Genomic DNA, 18,694 nt, shown 5'->3' on the forward strand with positions numbered 1-18,694 from the left:
CAGCCCCAGCTGCTGCAGTTCCTCCCACTGCCCCCCTGCCATCTGATATCACCAGAGGTGAAGGAAGCAGGATTTGAGAAGGAGCGCTACGAATTTCAAACCAACAAGGGCTGAGGAAGAAGCCTGCAGCTAGAAACCTTTACTATTTCTTTGTAAACATCATCTGATGGTCATATTTTTGTTGTTTGTTCCCTTTTTAAGGTCCCTACAGCTCCAAAACACAGGCCAACTGAGGAGAGACTGACAGATTCACTTTGATTATCCTTCTACAGCTGATGCAAAAAAAAGGAGAAGAGGTGTCCAGAAGAGGCACTAAACATATACCCCCTCCCCCACCTTCCAGGAAAGTTCTCCCACTATTCTAACTGCAACTCAAAGCATTGGGAGGAAACAAGGAGTGGTCTTGGGGCTAGGTACTGATACACTCTTACAAGCCATTAACAAGGGGGACCAGAAGATTCCCTCCTATGACCCTAGATCATCAGTAGAGGGCTAAATGGGGGGGGGGGGGGCGCGAAGGAAGGAGGAGGAATAGATGATTTAAGCAACTTTCTGAGACAATTCAAGATAGAGGCAAAAAGCACAGCGAGACCCCCAAAAGAACAGATATTTATGTGGATAAGAAACAGATCTGCAGTTACACTGGTTAGAGGCTCTCTCATATATGGCGCTAGTTAGAGTAAAAAATGTATAAAGGTACCTCAACCCTTATTTTATAGGATATAAGCCAACCACCAACAGCCCAGAGTTATGAATCTTTCATTGTTTGCAGAGTTGTAGCCGTGCTGGTCCCAGGATATGACCTAAGGAAGAGCTCTGTGGAACTCAGAGGCATGTCTCTTTCACCAACATAAGTTGGTACAATAGAAGATATTAACCTCATTCACCCGGTCTCTCTCGGAGTTAGGAAGAAATTTCACCCATGAGCAGCTAGTTATTGGATCATGGAACATTATATCTAGGAGAGAATGTGTCCTTTTTTTTGCCGTTTAAGTGCAAGAATTGTATGATGAAGTTTTCACAATATGTGTGTGTGTATATATACATATATACACACACACACAAAATGTATATTTAAATGAATTATGAAATGTCATATTTCAGATCTTTGTACAAATTGCCTTGAGGTTTCTGAACCTGAATATTGTTTCTTGCCTGTCTCTTTGTTTTTAAATAAAACCCTTACGGTTGGCATTAGGTAGGAAAGTAGGTTTCATAAGCAATTGTTTTGACTGTTGGCCAGATAAAACAAGTATATCTGTATCTGTGCACTGGTTTATATAAAACTTGAAATTGTAAAATGTTAATTTTAAAAATAACCAGAAACTTCTTAAAATTTCCCATGTGTTGGCAGACTCTACCCATATGCATCAAGGCACAAATCCTGCTCCTATGGACTTCAATGGGACCAGGAATTGGCCCAAAATGCTGGCTGCATATTCCTTATGTCCTATAACATCAGTGATAGCATTAGCAAACGTGTCACGGGATCTCATTTCAGCCTTTGACAACAGCAATGGTGTCATGAGGACTGCGTGTTGGGGTTTTCAGGCAGAGGTTTTTTTAGCCCCATATAAGATCTATATGAAAAGGCAGGATTGCCCCAGACCTTACCTTCTCTATCTTAACCAGATTCTTCCTGAACTTCATTCACCTAGGCCACTAGCTACTGGGCGAATTCACTGCATGGATAATGAAAGACAGTCTCTCTAATCCTACATGTCCACTGTTGAAGGAAACCAAAATTAAGGGGAAAGTTGGGGCCACTTTAGTCTTGTTTACACAGAGATTTTACAACCCGCTCCAAACCTTTCTAGAGTCATGTTTAAAACAAGTGGCCCTCTTGAGTAGTTAGAGCATGGTTGCAGATCTCAGCATAGACAAGGCCTTAATGATCTTTCTTTAAAGGCGGCTGAACCTATTGGTTTCATTTATACAAGACCTGCTAAGTGAGATGACAAATGGTACACTTTAGCTTTAGAGACAGTATTTCCAGATCATTTGCAGTTTTCTTTCCACTGAATTCTCTCTATTTTAAAAAGCCAATATACTGTCTTTAGTAACCGGAGATCTATGCTGGCAAAGTTCACTTAAAACAAGCATTCCTTTGATTTGTTACAAGGTTAACTGACCAAACAGGAAAGGCAACTTGAGCTCAGGTAGGAAGGTTAGAAAAAGTCAAGAGATGCCTACATGCAGGCTACGTCCGCGCTGCGTGGACCATACCAGCATAACCACAAAGCCATAACTATGCTGGCATAACCCCGTCGGTGTAGACTGTATCTACACTATGACAGGGTTTTTTCAGTTAAGTGTAGAAACACCACCTCCCCGAGTGACAGGAGATAGGTAAACAGAAGCATCTTCCACTGACTTAGCTATGTCTATACTGAAAGTTAAATCACAATAGCTATGTTGTGCAGGGGTGTGGATTTTACACAAGTAGTACGCCAACTTAAATTTTAAGTGCAGACTAGGCCCCAGTCTCTGTTCAATCAGGTAGGAACTAGCATCAGATTTAGTAATGTCTCCTTCCAATCAAGAATAAGACTGAACTCTCCAGAACAGGGGTTGTCTCCACCCCGCATGATGGGGACCCAATCCCAACTGGGGCCTCTGGGCACAAAGATAACTAATAGCGAGAGGAAAAAAACATCAAAAAAAGCACACACAACTTCATCCAGCCACAAGACCTGCTCAAACCTTTCAGTTTGTGCCCAGAGCTCAGACACCAGCATTGGTGTGAAGCACAATGGGCGTCCTGCTGGAAAGCATAGAACAAAATAGACAAGCTACATTTCTATGAATCCCTGCACACTAACTCTACAGATCAAATGCCCAAACCACAGGCGAACTCTTACCAAATTCAGCAGTCGGCCATCAGACTGAAAGACCTAAGCCATGCTGGAAAGCCAAAAGAGGCCTAACTCAATCATTTTGACGGAGGAGAAACTGAAACAGACAATTTTTCTCTTCACCATACAAAATACTTCCCCAAACTATTAGGAATAACAAATACTTCCCATTAAAAGCACAAGAAAGACTGCATAACTTTATGAGGCATAAGAGGCACAAATAGCCTCGAGACAGGCAACCTCTCACCAAATCAGAAAGGGAGAGCAATAGCATTAAACCCTGCTACTACCACGTCACCAGCCCTATATTCAGAACCTCAACGTTCTGCATGAGCTTCGACATCATAATGTGGCAATAAAGGGATTGAAAATTAATCGAAGCAGCGTTCTTGGGGCTGACATGCAAATGAGCGCAGCGAGCAATCTCCCTGGATATTCTACAACCTGCAGTAATCAGTTTTTCAACTTAACAGAAAACATGGCTCCTGTCCTCCATGATTCCCAGGCAGAATCTTTCACCCCCCGAACACCTTTGACAGCTAGCAGCAGAAAGGATCTCAGCTCTTGATTTGTGAGACAGTATCCCTAAGCTAGATCCTAAAATGATCCAGGGTCCCAAATATGAATATGAATGCCATGCACTTTGAACACCCTGTTATGCAGCACAGACGCAAGAAGTTCTCCAGTCTAAAATTCCTCTTATTCCCAGCATGTTCACTGTAGATTAGGAATACTAAACTACCATTTCTCAATAGGGTACTTTTCAGTGATATACATTATATTGAAAACTATAGAGGGTTTCAGTTTTCATTCAAGGGGACTAATGTCAGTATTAATTAACAAGAAACAACTAGGAGTCCGCTGGCACCTTAAAGACTAACAGATTTATTTGGGCATAAGCTTTCATGGGTAAAAAACCCACTTTTTTAGGTGCATCTGAAGAAGTTGGTTTTTTACCCATGAAAGCTTATGCCCAAATAAATCTGTTAGTCTTTAAGGTGCCACCGGACTCCTCGTAGTTTTTATGGATACGGCTACCCCGATACTTAGCAGAAGAAAGTGATATCACTACAGACCAATGGGTTTTACCACCTTATTTTGGGGAACAATCCAGGGTGATGTTAACAAATACATTCAATAGCTTGAAGTGCAGTTCTCCACCAAGAACAGCGAGCATCTAGAATACAGCACCATGGCTGAGTTTTAGGGGTTGTTCGGTCTCCAACCTCCTTAAAGTGCCTGATCATTGTGTAACACAACTAATTCTAGTTACTCATTATCCCTGACCTCCTCAGCAGGAGTAAACAGACTGGCAAAGCTAGGCAGCTACACCGCAGATTTGATTAAGAAGCTGAGCTGTACGAAGACATCTTCAGCTACAAGGGACCAATAGATAAGGCAGAAGTTAATACATACCAAAGCTCACCTAGACACTGGTTCTGCAACTCAATACAAGCATGTAAATCTCGACAATTGAAGGAGCTCTGTACAGGAATTCACCCCTACACGATAAATGGCAGGATCATGCCTTAGATCTATACCTAGACTGTTTAGCACTAGAGACAGCCAGCATCACACTATGTCCCTACTTAAAAGAACATCTGCTTGAAATCTGGTCAATTAGTTAAAGCACTCTGATGTATGCCACTTGTCCCAGAGTCCCTGTTTTCTACCTGACAACTTAAGACTTCTATTTAAACTCACTCCTAAGATAAAAGTAGGTTGTTCTGCACATGTATGCTACCCAGAGCTCTGCAACAGACACTATTCGCTTGGCTACAACTCATTCAATGTAGTCTGGTGGTCCCATCCCATTTCAAGTTTTTAAGCATGCCTTCAGTTAGTTCTAGAAAAGGAAAAGTTAAAAAGCCTGGCCATTTCCAAGAACAACAACTAAAGATGCTGAGTGAAAGGCTACTATTAGCATATTAAGGTCATTCTGTCATGATGAAATAGGCATTGTTTTATACTTGACAATACTGTCCTATTTGTTTCCTTCTTTTTAAAGTGACTAATGCTACTATAATGTAAGCACATTGCTGTCTCTTAGAAACTAATCATTTTTTGTGAAATTTTTTATATTTAGTACTGGTGAAAAACACGAGCGTAGACAGTAACAGCACATCCCTACCCAGATCTCACTAACGTGCCTCATTTCCGATCTGCAACTTCGAGGAGTGAGAGGAGATCAGCCTCTATGCCATGGCCTATTTAAACTGTGGTCTCTCTGCAGAGACGGCCCACAAGGGAGACCAATCAATACCAGCTGTGGTTGCATAGAGGTACCAAAAAGTGCAGACAAGAGGACAAAGTAGTTTGTAGTTTTCACACTTAGCAGGCTGAGGTAAGCAGTGTTTTCTAACACATGATAAACTCTCCTCACCTTTTCCTAATGTGGACAACACCTATTTCTATCCACAACTGTCTTTCCAGAAACCAGGTTGAAAACACCAAATCATTTCACATTGGCCAAACAACCATCAGACGGTGGTACATGTTAGCCTACCAATCTAGGATGGACTACAACCAGTGACCTAGATTTACTACCCCACTACCAAGCACAGAGGCTATCCAGTGCACCATTGCTCAGAGTTCTTCACAGACCAAAGATGCCGCCCCCCCCACCCCAATCTGTATCCTGTACTGTGGAGCTCAATGAGACGCACTATCCAATTTTGAGATAGTTGGGGGGGAGGGAGGGGGAAACATGTGTACACATCCAGGAATATTCCTTCCAGATTTAACTTTGACAAAACAATAAGACAGTGTTTCCCATCCCTCTGGCTTCAATAAACCACTTTGCTAGAATAAGTCGAAAGTTTAAATCTAGGAACTTTTAACAAGAGGACACAATAGAACCTCAGCAGCACAAGGAAAGACTCCCAAACCAATATAAGGTTTTATAATCTATTCACACAAGCTTTTGCCCAGAGAGAGAAATATGGAGGCATTTGGGGAGAGAGACTATTTAGTCCGAGATTTGTTGAGTTACTCCTTTTCCTCATACATGAGGTTAGAATGTGACAGATAAGCCAGTAACTCTCCTGGGGAATGTTGGCAGCCACTGTTGTCGAGTCATTAAAAACTAAAACAAAGCACAGAAGCACAGACTGTAAGAGACAATGCTGCATCAGCAGGGAAGCAGACTGAATCTACAGGACTTCTCCATTTCTAACTGCCATGATTCTATGAATGTAAGAATACAGGAAAATGTCCTAACAAGCCATTCAATTTATTAAAGGGACCCAAAGGGCACACATACTGCAGCTCGAAGCGAGCCTCTGAGCCCAGGTAGGCAGACTCACACTAACGCCACTCTAGCTAGCATGCTAAAAATAGTAGTGTGGACACTGCAGCACAGGGACTAACCACCTGAGTTCAGACCTAAAGGGTTGGCCGGGTTTGTATTTGGGTGGCTAACCTATGCCATGGCCTACGATGCAACAGACACACCACGGTGCCTAGCTTGAGCAGAGCTAGCGCATCTCTCTACCAAGACTCGAAAGCATGCTCCCAGCTGCAGTGTATAATAACGATCACAATGGTTCATCCCTTCCTAATGAATAGAAAAATACACCTGCCTAGTGGGACAGTATCTCTGGCTAGTATAGGTGGAGTTCGGTGACTGATCCTAGGGTAGCAGCAAATCTTTCCTGGGGGGGTAAGAATTGTTTGGAAGCAACTTGATTGAACTGCACTCGGGGATGAAAAATGGATGGAGAAAGTCCCTCCACTTTATACATAAGTAGCCCTGCCCCTCACCTTGAGAAGGACGAAGAACTCGAAGATGCGGCGGAACGAGGGTGGGAAGAGGCGGGCATAGGTTACAGCCATCTTGAAGAAGAGGGCATGGAAGAGGCGATCGCGCACATTAATCAGGGGGTTCTGGTTGAGGTTGGGGTTCCGTACCCCCCGGTTGTTTCCGCCGGCAGCCCCACCACCCCCGTTGTTGTTCACGGGGTGATGGTGATTGTTCGCATTGGGCTGGTTCTCCGACATCCTGATCCTCTGGGGGGTGGGTGGGAGCTAGGCGGTTAGTGTGCAAGCTTTCAAAGGCAAGAACTTGAAGGCCTGCCTTCCCTGCAGGAGCTTCAGTGGGAGAGGCTACTTTCTTCTCGGGAAGAGAGCTTTGGTGGGGTCTGTCCCCCTGAGTTTAGCCCTGTCGGTGGGGTGGGAGGACAAGGGAGGAAAAAGGCGGCTGTGCCCCTCAGGGGGAGTTTCTACCCTCCCTAAGTCTAACGCAGTTTTCCTTGGGGGGTGGGGGGTTCAGGGGGGAATGGGACGCCCGGGAGAGGGACCTGGGGGCGAGATGCCAGAGGGGAATCGCTGCTGTTTCTGTAAGGGGGAGGGAGGGGCTCGAGGGCTACCCCCAGGAGGTTCACACCGAGGCACAGTCCCGGGGGGGGGGGCCGGGAAGGTAATTGGGGGTGACCCCTTGGGGACGGGACGGGGGTCACTAGGCTCCCCCTGGTTGGGGGGAGGGACCACGGGGAGGGACTCAGCCCCCGGGGGGGGGGGGCGCTCGGGCCGGGCGGGAGCCCTTCTCGCGGCAGGCTCGGGGGCGCGTCCGCCGGGCCGCTCCGTGAGCCCCGGCCGGGGGGGGCGCTGGGGCCGCGCTACCAGCCGCGGCGGGGCCGGGGCAGGCCCGTGGGGCGACGCGGCTCCTGGGCCGGCCCCGCGGCCATGGGGGCCCCGCTCCGCCCTGCCTCCCTCGCCGTGCCCAGGGGCCTCCTCGCGCGCCCGGCCACGCTCCGCTTCTCACTGCCCCTGGGCCAGAGCCGCCGCCATCTTCTTCCCCCTCCTGCCCCGGCCCGGACGCGACTAAACGACAACGAGCGGGCGAGGCCCAAGAGCGGCTGCTTAATAGGGAACGCTGGGACGGTGGCGGGTGAGAGAGGCCGGGCCTTTCCAGCTTCATTTGAATATTCACATCAGGAGGGCCGCTCTGGTTCCCATCATGCACCGCGACATGAGACTAGTACAAAAATTAAAAGGATTTACGAGGATAAACATAAAAAAGCGCCACCCAACGTGTCAGACGACTTTTTATGCCTTCTCTAATTAGGAATACATCTCTCTGTAGCAACAATGTTGTTCACCCTAATATAGAAAAACATATGTATATGGAGGTTTAAATAGCAGTTTGGTCCCCGTTAGATTTGTGCTCGCTTCGGCAGCACATATACTAAAATTGGAACGATACAGAGAAGATTAGCATGGCCCCTGCGCAAGGATGACACGCAAATTCGTGAAGCGTTCCATATTTTTGGTGGACGCCTGGCTGGGCTTTACCCAGGTATGAGTTACTCCCCACAACTGAATACAGAGCCACTCCCTGTGCTGGGCACAGGGTGGGAGCCGCCCTCTGGGAACCTTTTACCAACCAGAGCTCAGCCCAGAGGACATGGGGATACACTGGGAAAGTCGCACCATGGGCATCGTTAAGAGGTCCGCCCAGCCACCGCACCATTATAAGGCCATACCGGGGCAGACCAATGGGCCAACTAGCCAAGTATCCTGTCTGCCGACAGTGGCCAATGCCAGGTGCCCCAGAGGGAGTGATCCTAACAGGTAACGATCAAGTGATCTGTCTCCTGACATCCATCTCCACCCTCTGACAAATAGAGGCTGGGACACCATTCCTGACCCCTCCTGGCTAATAGCCATGAATGGACTTAACCTCCATGAATTTATCCAGTTCTCTTTTAAACACTGTTATAGTCCTAGCCTTCACAACCTCCTCAGGCAAGGAGTTCCACGGGTTGACTGTGTGCTGTGTGAAGAAGAACTTCCTTTTATTTGTTTTAAACCGGCTGCCCATTAATTTCATTTGCTGGCCCCTAGTTCTTGTTTTATGGGAATAAGTAAATAACTTTTCCTTATCCACTTTCTCCACACCACTCATGATTTTATAGACCTCTATCATATCCCCCCTTAGTCTCTTCTTTTCCAAGCTGAAACGTCCTAGCCTCTTTAATCTCTCCTCATATGGGACCCATTCCAAACCCCTAATCATTTTAGTTGCCCTTCTCTGAACCTTTTCTAGTGCCTTTTCCAGATGCTGCAGAGGGAAATGAGCCGAACAGGGCAATATTCAAGTGAGCCATCCCACGCCATCCAGTCCCAGCCTCTGGCAGTCAGAGATTTAGGGACACCCAGCACATGGCTTGTGTCCCTGACCATCTTGGCTAACAGCTAGTGCTGGTCCTATCCTCCAGGTATGCATCTAATTCTTTTGTGACCCCCAGCTCTACTTTTGGCCTTCACAACATCCCCTGGCAATGAGTTCCACGGGTTGCCTGTGCGTTTTGTGGGTGGTTTTTTTTCCTTATGGGCCTTGTAGGAGGCGCATGGATTGAATTAGAACAAGGTGTTGGCTTGGCAAACAGAATGGGCGCTCCACGCGCCTACACCACAGCTGGCCTTACCGACGCTAGAGAATGTTCCCAAACACGTTCCCCAGTGGCTGCTTGCGCTGGCTCGGCGGCAGCGGCAGGAAGCCCAAATTTAGCCAAGATGCTGCCAGCATATTTACTGCTTGCTCCTACGCTCAGCTGTCCCAGTGGCTCAAACGACTGGCGCTTGCGCCATGGTCTGGTGCCCACCAGTAGCACAGCAACATGGCCCTACAACCAACACAGAAAACATGGCACTGTTGGCAAAGACGCTGGGAGAGCCCTGCTGGGCCCAGATGCAGCGGTGCAGGAGCTGTGTGAGGAGGATGCTATATAAATACAGGCGCCCGGGGAGGAAGCAATGCTTTACCCCGAACTGAGCAGCAGCCAACAAGGAGCAGAGACGCCCACCGGGCAACACACCAGCGCCTAGCTGTGGTGGTTGGTCTCTGGCAGAGTTATCACTTTAAATCCCAGCAACGCCTGTATTTTTTCATTCAGCGTTTGGAACCTATCCAGGGCTCTGGTGCCCAGCCCACAAATTAAAAATCACTCAGGCTGGTTAGCGACTGCTTCCGGCCCCTTGTTAAAACAGGCTTCCCAGGGCCCCCAGCACACCACACACAGCAATGGATTAACGTCGCAATCCCCCCAGTGAGATGGGTCCCTGCCAGGATCATCCCATCCCTGGTGGCCCCAGAGGCATTTAAAGAACCCAGCACCGTGCCCCCCCGCGCGCCTGGCTAACTCCCCCCCTCCAGAATCCACATCTGTTTAAACTTCCCCCGCAGGTCTATGTCTGGTCAAACTACTGCCTTCCATGTCTGGTTAAACTCCCTGATCCTGGGAGCTGTAGCTCGGATCACAGCTGACTTCAGCACTCTGGCTAGATGCAAATCACAAAGCGCCAGGTTACAGCCCAGCCCCCTTTCAGCAGCTAAATGTGATGGGGGTGCTGGCATTAACCACTCGATTACGCTTGAGGTTCCCAGGGAGGCCGTCCCATCCCTAAATCAGCCACTGCAGCTCCTCGGGCTGGGTGTGGTCTGTGGGATGATTAACTCCAGCTGTCTGAGGGGCCTGGGAAAGGACAGCTGGCCAAGGGCCAGTACCCCCACCCAGCCGTGAAACAGGAGGTGTCCTGCCGAGGGGGGTGGGGCAGCAGGAAAAACCACCTCTGTTGACACCTCAAAGCTCTTGCTTTGTGAATAAATCATTGATATATGGGCCCTTCCCATGCTTGGCCAGGTGGCTCTCTCTGCTTCACCGCAGTTGATTCTCACCGTGTCCTCATCCCACCTTGGTGCACTAAACAGTGGTTCTCAAGCCCTCTTTCTGGTCCTTTGACATACGTGACAAAGAACTCAGTGGCTCCTTGGCTCGGCACTGGCCACTGTGGAAAGGCGCCTTGCGACTACGGAGCCGTTCCGAGCTCCAGTGAGGGCCAGTTGGTTCTCTGCTGGCAACTCAACATCCCACCTGGTCCTGACAGAGAGCTGTGCCCAAGATGCTGCCTGCAAGAAGTCTGGCCTTGCCGCTCCCTTCAGTCACAAGCCCCAGAAGAACCAACTGCCCTGGGTGAGGTGACCTGGGAATAACTTTCAAACCCGTCAGCAAAACAATTGTAACTTGTTTTAGCCCTTTCATAAATAACCACTACAGGCTTTTGAAGCAATCTGTGCGATCTGGTTTGACGGGTTCACCCCACAGCACGCTCTTCTGGGCCTCATTCCCTCAGAGCAAAATCTAGCCATCGAACTGAAGTGGGAGCCCAAATGCCATTGTCTCAAATCCCTTTGCGAGGCCGCGAGCAGGTTTCAGGGGGGCCGCCAATAGACCTGTTGGGGCCCAGGGCAGAAAGCCAAAGCCCCCCCAACCCCCCCGAGGCTCCAAGTCCTGCCACCCGGGGCTGAAGTTTAAGCTGAGCAACTTAGCTTCGCGGGGGCCCCTGTGACATGGGCGCCAGGCAGCTGGCCTGTTTGCTACCCCCTAATGCCGGCCCTGGCTTTTATATGCAGAAAACAGTTGTTGTGGCACAGGTGGGCTGTGGAGTTTTTATAGCAATACGCCTTTTATTGAAGATACAACAATTAACACACACACACACACACACACACACACACACACACACACACACACACACACACACACACACACACACACGATTTTATAGTGACCAGTCTAGAGTCCGGCTCCATCTACTGGCCAGCTTGGTTGATCACGGGTAGGGAGGACCCGGGTGCCATCAGTCATGACATGATGCTCCGGGGAAGTCTCGGCAGGACGAACCGAACGTTTCATGGCAAGGCCCCCTGTTTATACAGTGATTTTTTTTATTGGGACCGATGAGTTTTGCACCGTTATGCTGCGATTAGTTGTTGTTTGACGAGTGCTTGGTTTGTTTTAAATTGTTTTTATTTGGTATTACAGCTACTTTGGTCCTAGTGAGAGGAGCCTGTTTTATTTTTAGAGTCGTCAATTTGCCCTTTTCTGACATTTTACTAGGGGCGTGTTGCAGCCTCCTGGAGCCCTCGTGTCTGTTTCCATTTTTTTTCCTTGTACATCTGGTTCAGCGCTGGCTTTCACACTTATTTTTTTACACACACATTCCTTACTTACACACACAACAGGAGTACTTTACATAGAACATTTTAAACAGGCCCATCAAGTTGCAATGCACCAGAAAACCAGCATGGCATTCTGTGACTGATTTTAAAATGCTGAACCTACAACAAAGCAGGGACTGTAAAAACGTCTGTTACTGCCTTGAAATCAGCCCAAACACAGATTCCGGCCGATGCCTCTTTACCAAATGGCCCATTTAGGCCCATTCCTTTTCGCTATTTAAAGAGGGTGGCTGGCAAGATATAGGTAAATCATACACCAATACATTTAATGCATGCTACGTTATTATTTTTTTATTTCAAATGATACAAAATACCAACATAAAAATGTTACGACTACAACACAAGCCCTATACGAGGACAGACGTCCCTGCCGGCGACTCTCTGTTGGCCTCAAGAGCCTACGCTGAGGACAACCTCCCGGGGCGTTCTGGGAGCGACAGCCATGTGACCCTACTGCAGAAGCAGGCTGCCATATTGAAAGCAAGGACGGGCTGAAGCCAAGGCGTGTGGCTGCACGTCGCCCTGCCCTGGGGCGTGGTAGGAGGCCCGCGCCAGAGCGCTTTGTTGATCCAGGCTGTTTGTGTTGCTACTGGTGCCGTGGCCTTTGAGCTCCAGTCAAGCCTGGGGGTGCTCAGCTAAGGTGGAGCCCCGCAGAGGGTGGGCAGAGCAGCCCATGGAGGGCAGGAAGAAAGCCCCGGTGAAGGTCTGTTCATCCAGGTGCCTGCAGACACGGGGATCCCACCCCCCCAAAGCAGTGCTGGAGGCCTCAAAGGGAACGTGCCGGACGGCTGCACCGTCACATGCTGCCCCAGGCCTTGACCATTAGCTGATGCACCCGGACGCCGCTCCAGCTCCCCCTACAAAAGCCAGATTGGTGTTCCGGGGCCCCTCAGGCCCTGCCCCAAAGAGCCCCTCTGCACGCGAGCCCATCGGCCGGGTGAGAACGTGCCCCACAAAGTCTATGGCCAACCTTTCCAAGGAGGTGGTGAGACCCTGCCCCGCCTGTCACCAATACAGACCAGCATCCGCCTGGCTGCTCCTGGACACCAAAGTCCTCTTAACTATTATATTGTCCAGAGGCTCAGAAGCCTATTGGCTGTATTGGGCCCCTGATCAAAGCAAATACCTCCTTGACCTTTGCAAAAACAATATCCTCCCCCTTGCTGCGGCAGCTGGTCTGCTGCAGCCAGTGCTGATCCCAGCGAGTGGCATCTCCTGGTGTCCAGCGGTTCCTCCCCATAGGTGTTACCCACCTGCTGGCCACAGGCTCACACACAGCCTGCAAACTCTCCAGTAGGGTGACCAGATGTCCCAATTTTATAGGGACAGTCCCGATATTTGGGGCTTTTTCTTGTATAGATGTCTATTACCCCCCACCCCCTGTCCCAATTTTTCACACTTGCTGTCTGGTCACCCTACTCTCCAGGGAGGAGCACGGCTCCCTGCTGGCCATACGTCCAGCGCCGAGCATAACGGGGCCATGGCCTCTAGAAACTACTGTAAATCTAATGCTAATAAATACCAGTATGAGGCAGCTACGGGGGGGGGCGGGGTGCTGCAGGTGAGGGAGCATAAGAGGGCATCATTAGCGTGGGGGCAGGGAGAATAGCGGAATAAGGGCTAGGAAGTGGGAGGTTTGGGGGTCATGGGGAAAGGGATGGAGGCTGTCCTGAGTGAGAGGCAGTGCAGTCTAGTGGTTAAAGCACTAGGTTGGGAGACTTGAGTTCTATTCTTGAGTCTCCCACAGTTCTGCCTCTGGTAAGTCCCAGCCCCCCCGCTTGGTGCCTCAGTTTCCTCATCTGTAAAATGGGGATAATGTGACTGCCCTCCCTAGCTCTTCACTAGACAGGCTGGTGTGCACCGTGCTGCGTGACTGGGTGGGCTAAGAGAATGGGCACCAGGTGCAGCCCAAGTGGCAATCCGGGAAAGGGCCCAGGGTGCAGGGGGTGCTCAGTAGGGTGCAGGGTGTGTTGGGGGAGGGGGTTACAGGCGGAGGAACGAGAACAGGGAGCCAGAAGTAGAAGCCTCGTGACTGAGTCATTCTAGTAAAACCCTTGGCACTGGCCCATGTGAGCAATTCCACCTTAAGAGGTGCCCGCCTGGGCCCCACCCCACCCCCTGCAGCAGGCAGGCTGGGCCAGGACTGGGACTGAAGCTGGCTCTTTGGTGGATGAGCTGGCTGGGTCCTCGGGCTCCGTTCATTGCTTGGTTACTCTCCGAGTCGGCACAGAGCAGGGGGCAGGCTGGGCTGGAACAATGGCTGGCATCCAGCCGCTGGGGCAGGAGGTTCACTGGTGACGGGGCCACGGGCGCTCCAGGGCGCAGACCGATTCCGGGGGGCAGGTGGATGGATCTGTCCAGAGGAGAGGCACCAGGGCACGGCCCATGCTGGGAACCTCCGACCTGTCTCCATGAGCTGCCAGCCACGTCCTCCTCCTCCGGCAGCAGCTCTCTCCATCTTCCCTCCTTTGGCCTAAACCCCTTCCCCCTCTGTTTTAGTTCCCCCTCCACCAGTACCAGCTCTGCCAAAGAAAGTCCTGCCTTCCACCGGGGCCGGAGAACGAAGACACACTACAAATGGGCTTGGGCCACCAGAAGAAGGGAAGAGCTCAGCAGAAGTTACCACCCATCATGTGGACGGACCTGGTGTTCCACCTCCCCCCATGCCAGCCGCCGCTGGAAGGTACGGCTCAGGTATAACCCCCATCCCTGGCAAGCCTGAATGATTGCAAAGGACCTTACAGGTAAACCGTGTGTGTGTGCATAGATATCGAAATGCAGCCTCCTCTGGGGTGGGACACTGGAGCTGTTTAACAGTGCACAGCTATTGTATAGCACAGGGGAGCGAAGAAGAGCATTGCATCCACCTCAAAGCGTGGGGCTGGGCAGCTGCTGGAGGAGCCAGCCGAACTCAGGCTCTGCTCCCATCTGGGTGTGATGTGAGGGCACAGACACAGCTGAGATTAACAGGGAGCAGGAAGCGCCTTCCCTGGGCCGTGGCACTCACACGTCTGAGAAGAGGGATTTAAAAATAACCCACCCAAATGGCTTCCTTCGAGGGGAGCTGGCACCAGGCCTGGCTGAGAGCCTGGGTTCTGGGCAAAGATGGGCAATGTTCAGTGTTCCTCTTTAATTCCAGACCTCCCACTGGTGAAGGCAAGAGAAGCCTGGAGATCAGCTGGGCCCCCAGGGCAGGTGGCAGACTCCTCTGGTAGGGGGCACAGGACGGGCAGGCGGAAAGAGAGAAAGAAGCTAGCGCCGCGGGCCACGGCCCCCATCCTTGAACACAGGAGAGGAGGAACAGGGTCTTCTCCAACCAGCTGCAGCACTTCAAAGACTCCTGCAGAGGCCCTGTCTGCTCCACAGGTGCCCAGGGATGCAGCCAGCAGGGAGAAGCCCAAGCTCAGGAAGATCTTGGTCGACCTTCGCCCCGTCCTGGAGAACGTTATGGAGCCCTGGGACTCCTGGGAGGGGCGTTCAGAGACGAGGAGCGTCCGTAGCGCTGGGAGCTCTCCCCGGGAGTGTGGACAGCCCAGCAGGGGAGGCCGCGACAGCAGAGGTGAAGCCAGCGCCGTAGAAGATCAGACTCACCGGGTCCCCTCTCTGCCTCCCATAGCAGCCCAGCCCACGGGGCAGGAGCCGCACCTTAGCCAGGCGCCGGCTCCGAGAGACGGCGCGCTCGCCCGCCGGGCTGCGGCGAGGCGGGAGCCCCCGGCTCCAGTGTCCTTCCCGAAGATAAGCCTCCAGCCGGAGCCAACGGAGCAGCTGCCGCCCCCCGAGCGGAGCAGCTCGGCAGAGATGGTGAGTGCCAGCGCCTGCTGCTCCCTCCGCTCTGCCCTGTGGCCACCAGCCCCAGAAGACCAGGCCCAGCCAAACAAAGCCCTGCAGCAATTCGTACCAAGCCCAGGCATGCCATTTTCCACAAGGAAGGGATGAACGAAGGGGCCTTAAAAGGAGCAGTGAGGGGTGCCCCCAACCTCCCCCCAACACAAACACACTGGATCTGCTTAGGGATGTTGGAACGCGGCCACCATGGGGCCTCCGGTTGCAGTGACCCTGCAGGGGTGAGGTGGGGGTGCACATCTTACAGGGCTCGCTTCTCCCTCCCTTTTTCTCACCCAGGCTGGAGCTGGCAGCCTGCTGAGGCCAGAGCGCTCCCCAGACATCCAGCTCCCCACCCGCCTGCTCCTGCAGCGACTCCAGGAGACCACCACCAGCCAGAACCACCAGCTGATCGCGCAGGCGCTGCAGTCTCTGCGCAAGGAGCTGCAGGGGGAAGCGCCTGCCTCGCCCAGCGAGTAAGTGAACCCCACGGAGATGTCAAACCCAGCGCTGGCTGCTCTCGGCCAGCCCCCTGCAGCGCCCCAGATCCTGCATCTCGGCTGGGGCCAGGGGAGGCGGAACAGAAGGGAGAGCACAGGGCTGGGGATCAGGGAAAACTCCAGCAGCCAGTGACAGTAACCCTCTGCCCATCTCTCCTACCTTCCACCCCGGGATCTCAGAGGGTTTTGCAGACACTCAGCTAAGCCTCACCCCGGGGGTAGCTAGCGCCAGACCCAGTTTACTGAGGGGGACGGGACTTGCCCAAGCTCACTCAGCAAGTCCAGACCAGGAATAGAACCCAGGAGTCCTGGCTCCCACTCCCCTGCGCTAGTCACTAGACCCCACGCTGTGATTGCCCAGAGAACTGCATGCAAGCCCTAAGTGAGGGTCTCCTGCCTGGGCACATGGAGAGGGGCTCCCTTACCCTTAGCACCAAACTGCTCCCATGGGGAGATAACACACAGCTGGGGGGGGGGGGGGGCTAGGCAAGGACCAGGCTTCCACCCCAGCACCAAGGGGCCGAGCCCAGCTAGCATGACCGCACTGTCTCCTTGCAGAGGGGAGAGGTGGCGTTTGCTCCGAGAGCCTACGCTGACCAGGAAGGATGGCAGGAACAGGAAGGCCGTGGGGCTGCATCCTGCAGCTGCAGAAAGGAGACTGGTGAAGCTCACCTGGAAGACAGGCAGGTGAGCCACTGGGACAGCCGCGGGGGGTGTCTTCCTTCTCAGCCATGCTGGCTCCCGTGGGTCCTCCAAGCCACCCTCCTTCCAGCCCCATATCCCTCTGCAGGGACCACCGTGTACCCCTCATCCTACCCCTGCAGACCATGGCATCCTGAGACTCAATCCCGTAACCGGGCCAGGGAGCTGGAGAAGGAACATAAGGGTAGGGAACCTGCCTTCAGCAGATCCCAGAGTAAGGCGAGGCCTAGGGAATACCACCCTGGCTGGCAGGTCAGGCGTGTGCCAGCAGGTCCCAACACACTCCAACTTTCCCAAATACCACAAGGGCTCGATGCATCCAGAGCACAATGAACTCAGGCCTCTGACATGCCAGCCCCGGACAACAGCTGTATTGCTACCCTGGCAGCGAGATCATTGTCCTTTTCAAGCCAACGTGACGGTGTCCTAGGAACCGGACAATCCAGCGCAGGCAGGTCGGTAGCCGCAGCGAGACAGGGAGGGGGCAGTGGGGTTTGGCAAAGGGCCCCTGCAGGAGAATGAGATGGGGCAGAGCCAGCAACCACAGGACATTCCTGCCTGGACAGGATCTGCCCCCCCGCCGAGCCCAGTCCAGCCAGAGGATAGGGCCAAAACAAGACCAGTCACATTCCCCGAGCTAGGGGAGCAGTTCCCCGGTGCTGGCACGTACCATGCAGACACCCATGAGGCCCAAAAACGCCTCTAGCCCCATCGGCATGCACGATCCCCTGCGTCTGGGCTGTCATGAAGGCATCTCCCCGGAGGCTAAGGAGTGTGGTGCCATCCCGTGGCCCCAGACTGCCCCAGGGGATGGAGGTATCCACCCTAGGGTGCAGGGAGCTTTCCTGTGAGTCGGAGGTGTTTTGGGCCAGGGACACTTGCTCACTAGGACCTGGACTAAGGCCTCCAGCTCTCTCTGTTTCCTCGTTCCTGGCATCGCCTCCCCCATTCTCTTCCAGCCCCATTGCTGGCAACGCCAGGGAGGCAGCCTGCCCCCAAATCCACCGCTGACAGCCCCACGCCGAGAGCAGCTTCAGCCATGCAAACCTGCTCCGTCCCACGTCAGAGCAGCACCGCCCTGCTGGAGGAGAACACAGCGAGCCCAGCGCAGAGCCAGAGAAGATGCGGGGGAAGATCCAGGATTCAGCGGTTGCTGGATCAGTTGGCCCCAAGACGGACACTTCTCACCCAGCACAGGCCCCTCTGGGCCAGCTCCTGAACCTCTGGCCACAGTGACAGAGCCAGAGGTTCCTAGACCCACACGGCCAGGAAGACCCCAGCTCTACACCAAGGACTGGCCTTCCCCCACTGCTGCCTGGCCTGACACTCTGCCTGATTGGCCCTGGCCTTCTTACTCCACCCTGGCCACCTGTGGGATAGCTCAGCCGGGAGTTAACCCCCTGCTGGCCGGTGATCTGTAGCCGCTGGATGGTGGTCCGCTCCTGTGCGCCCCCATCCCCCAGTGAGGACCAAGCGGGATGTGTGCGTGACGGGGACCGAAATGCAAAGGCCACCTCTCTGAACCAGAGAAAAAGAAGTCTGTTGGTTCCATGGGGTGTAATTAACCTGTGGAACTCGCTGCAGTTATAGAGAAGAGAATCCAATGGTTAGAGGTGGGGGGAGCAGTCAGGACTCCTGGGTTCTGTCCCAGCGACCACAGGCAAATCGCTTCTCCTTGGGTCACAATTTGCCCTTCTGCCCAATAAAGGATATTAAACACAGGGCCTGGGGGGTTAATTCTTTGCAGGGTAATGAAAACCTTCCGCTAGAAGATGCTATCTTACATTAGGCCC

General features: G+C 52.4%; 2 protein-coding genes and 1 non-coding gene across 4 annotated transcripts in view; 2 read left to right on the top strand and 1 right to left on the bottom strand.

Annotated features, from left to right (window-relative positions):
- The window catches only part of TMEM259 (transmembrane protein 259), a 30,660-nt gene extending 23,370 nt beyond the window's left edge, over positions 1 to 7,290 (bottom strand). Inside the window, exon 1 of one of the 2 annotated variants that reach the window (XM_005281047.5) lies at positions 6,618 to 7,290. In XM_005281047.5, coding sequence (XP_005281104.2) covers positions 6,618 to 6,854 — 237 coding nt within the window. In that variant the 5' untranslated portion in view covers positions 6,855 to 7,290. The remainder of the gene's footprint in view (positions 1 to 6,617) is intronic. The other variant, XM_005281046.5, reaches the window with a different exon arrangement.
- A 726-nt stretch (positions 7,291 to 8,016) lies between these two features.
- On the top strand, positions 8,017 to 8,123 carry LOC112059597 (U6 spliceosomal RNA). The gene has a single exon (XR_002888898.1). It is a non-coding gene; the product is annotated as a U6 spliceosomal RNA (small nuclear RNA).
- A 5,887-nt stretch (positions 8,124 to 14,010) lies between these two features.
- LOC122174836 (uncharacterized) lies at positions 14,011 to 18,619 on the top strand. The gene is made up of 5 exons (XM_065578700.1): positions 14,011 to 14,560; positions 15,017 to 15,678; positions 16,000 to 16,175; positions 16,758 to 16,886; positions 17,861 to 18,619. Exons 1-5 carry the CDS (start codon positions 14,455 to 14,457, stop codon positions 17,910 to 17,912), a joined length of 1,125 nt encoding a protein of 374 aa, XP_065434772.1. The 5' UTR covers positions 14,011 to 14,454; the 3' UTR covers positions 17,913 to 18,619.
- The last annotated feature ends 75 nt before the right edge of the window (positions 18,620 to 18,694 follow it).

Source organism: Chrysemys picta, chromosome 25 (assembly GCF_011386835.1).
Source record: "Chrysemys picta bellii isolate R12L10 chromosome 25, ASM1138683v2, whole genome shotgun sequence".
Taxonomy (NCBI): Eukaryota; Metazoa; Chordata; order Testudines; family Emydidae; genus Chrysemys; species Chrysemys picta.

Coding starts and splice junctions, on each gene's coding strand:
- LOC122174836 (XM_065578700.1), top strand. CDS start 14,455: ATGGGCTTGGGCCACCAGAAGAAGGGAAGAGCTCAGCAGAAGTTACCA. Junction 15,679..15,999: donor GGAGCAGCTCGGCAGAGATG/GTGAGTGCCAGC, acceptor TTTCTCACCCAG/GCTGGAGCTGGCAGCCTGCT. Junction 16,887..17,860: donor CTCACCTGGAAGACAGGCAG/GTGAGCCACTGG, acceptor ATTCTCTTCCAG/CCCCATTGCTGGCAACGCCA.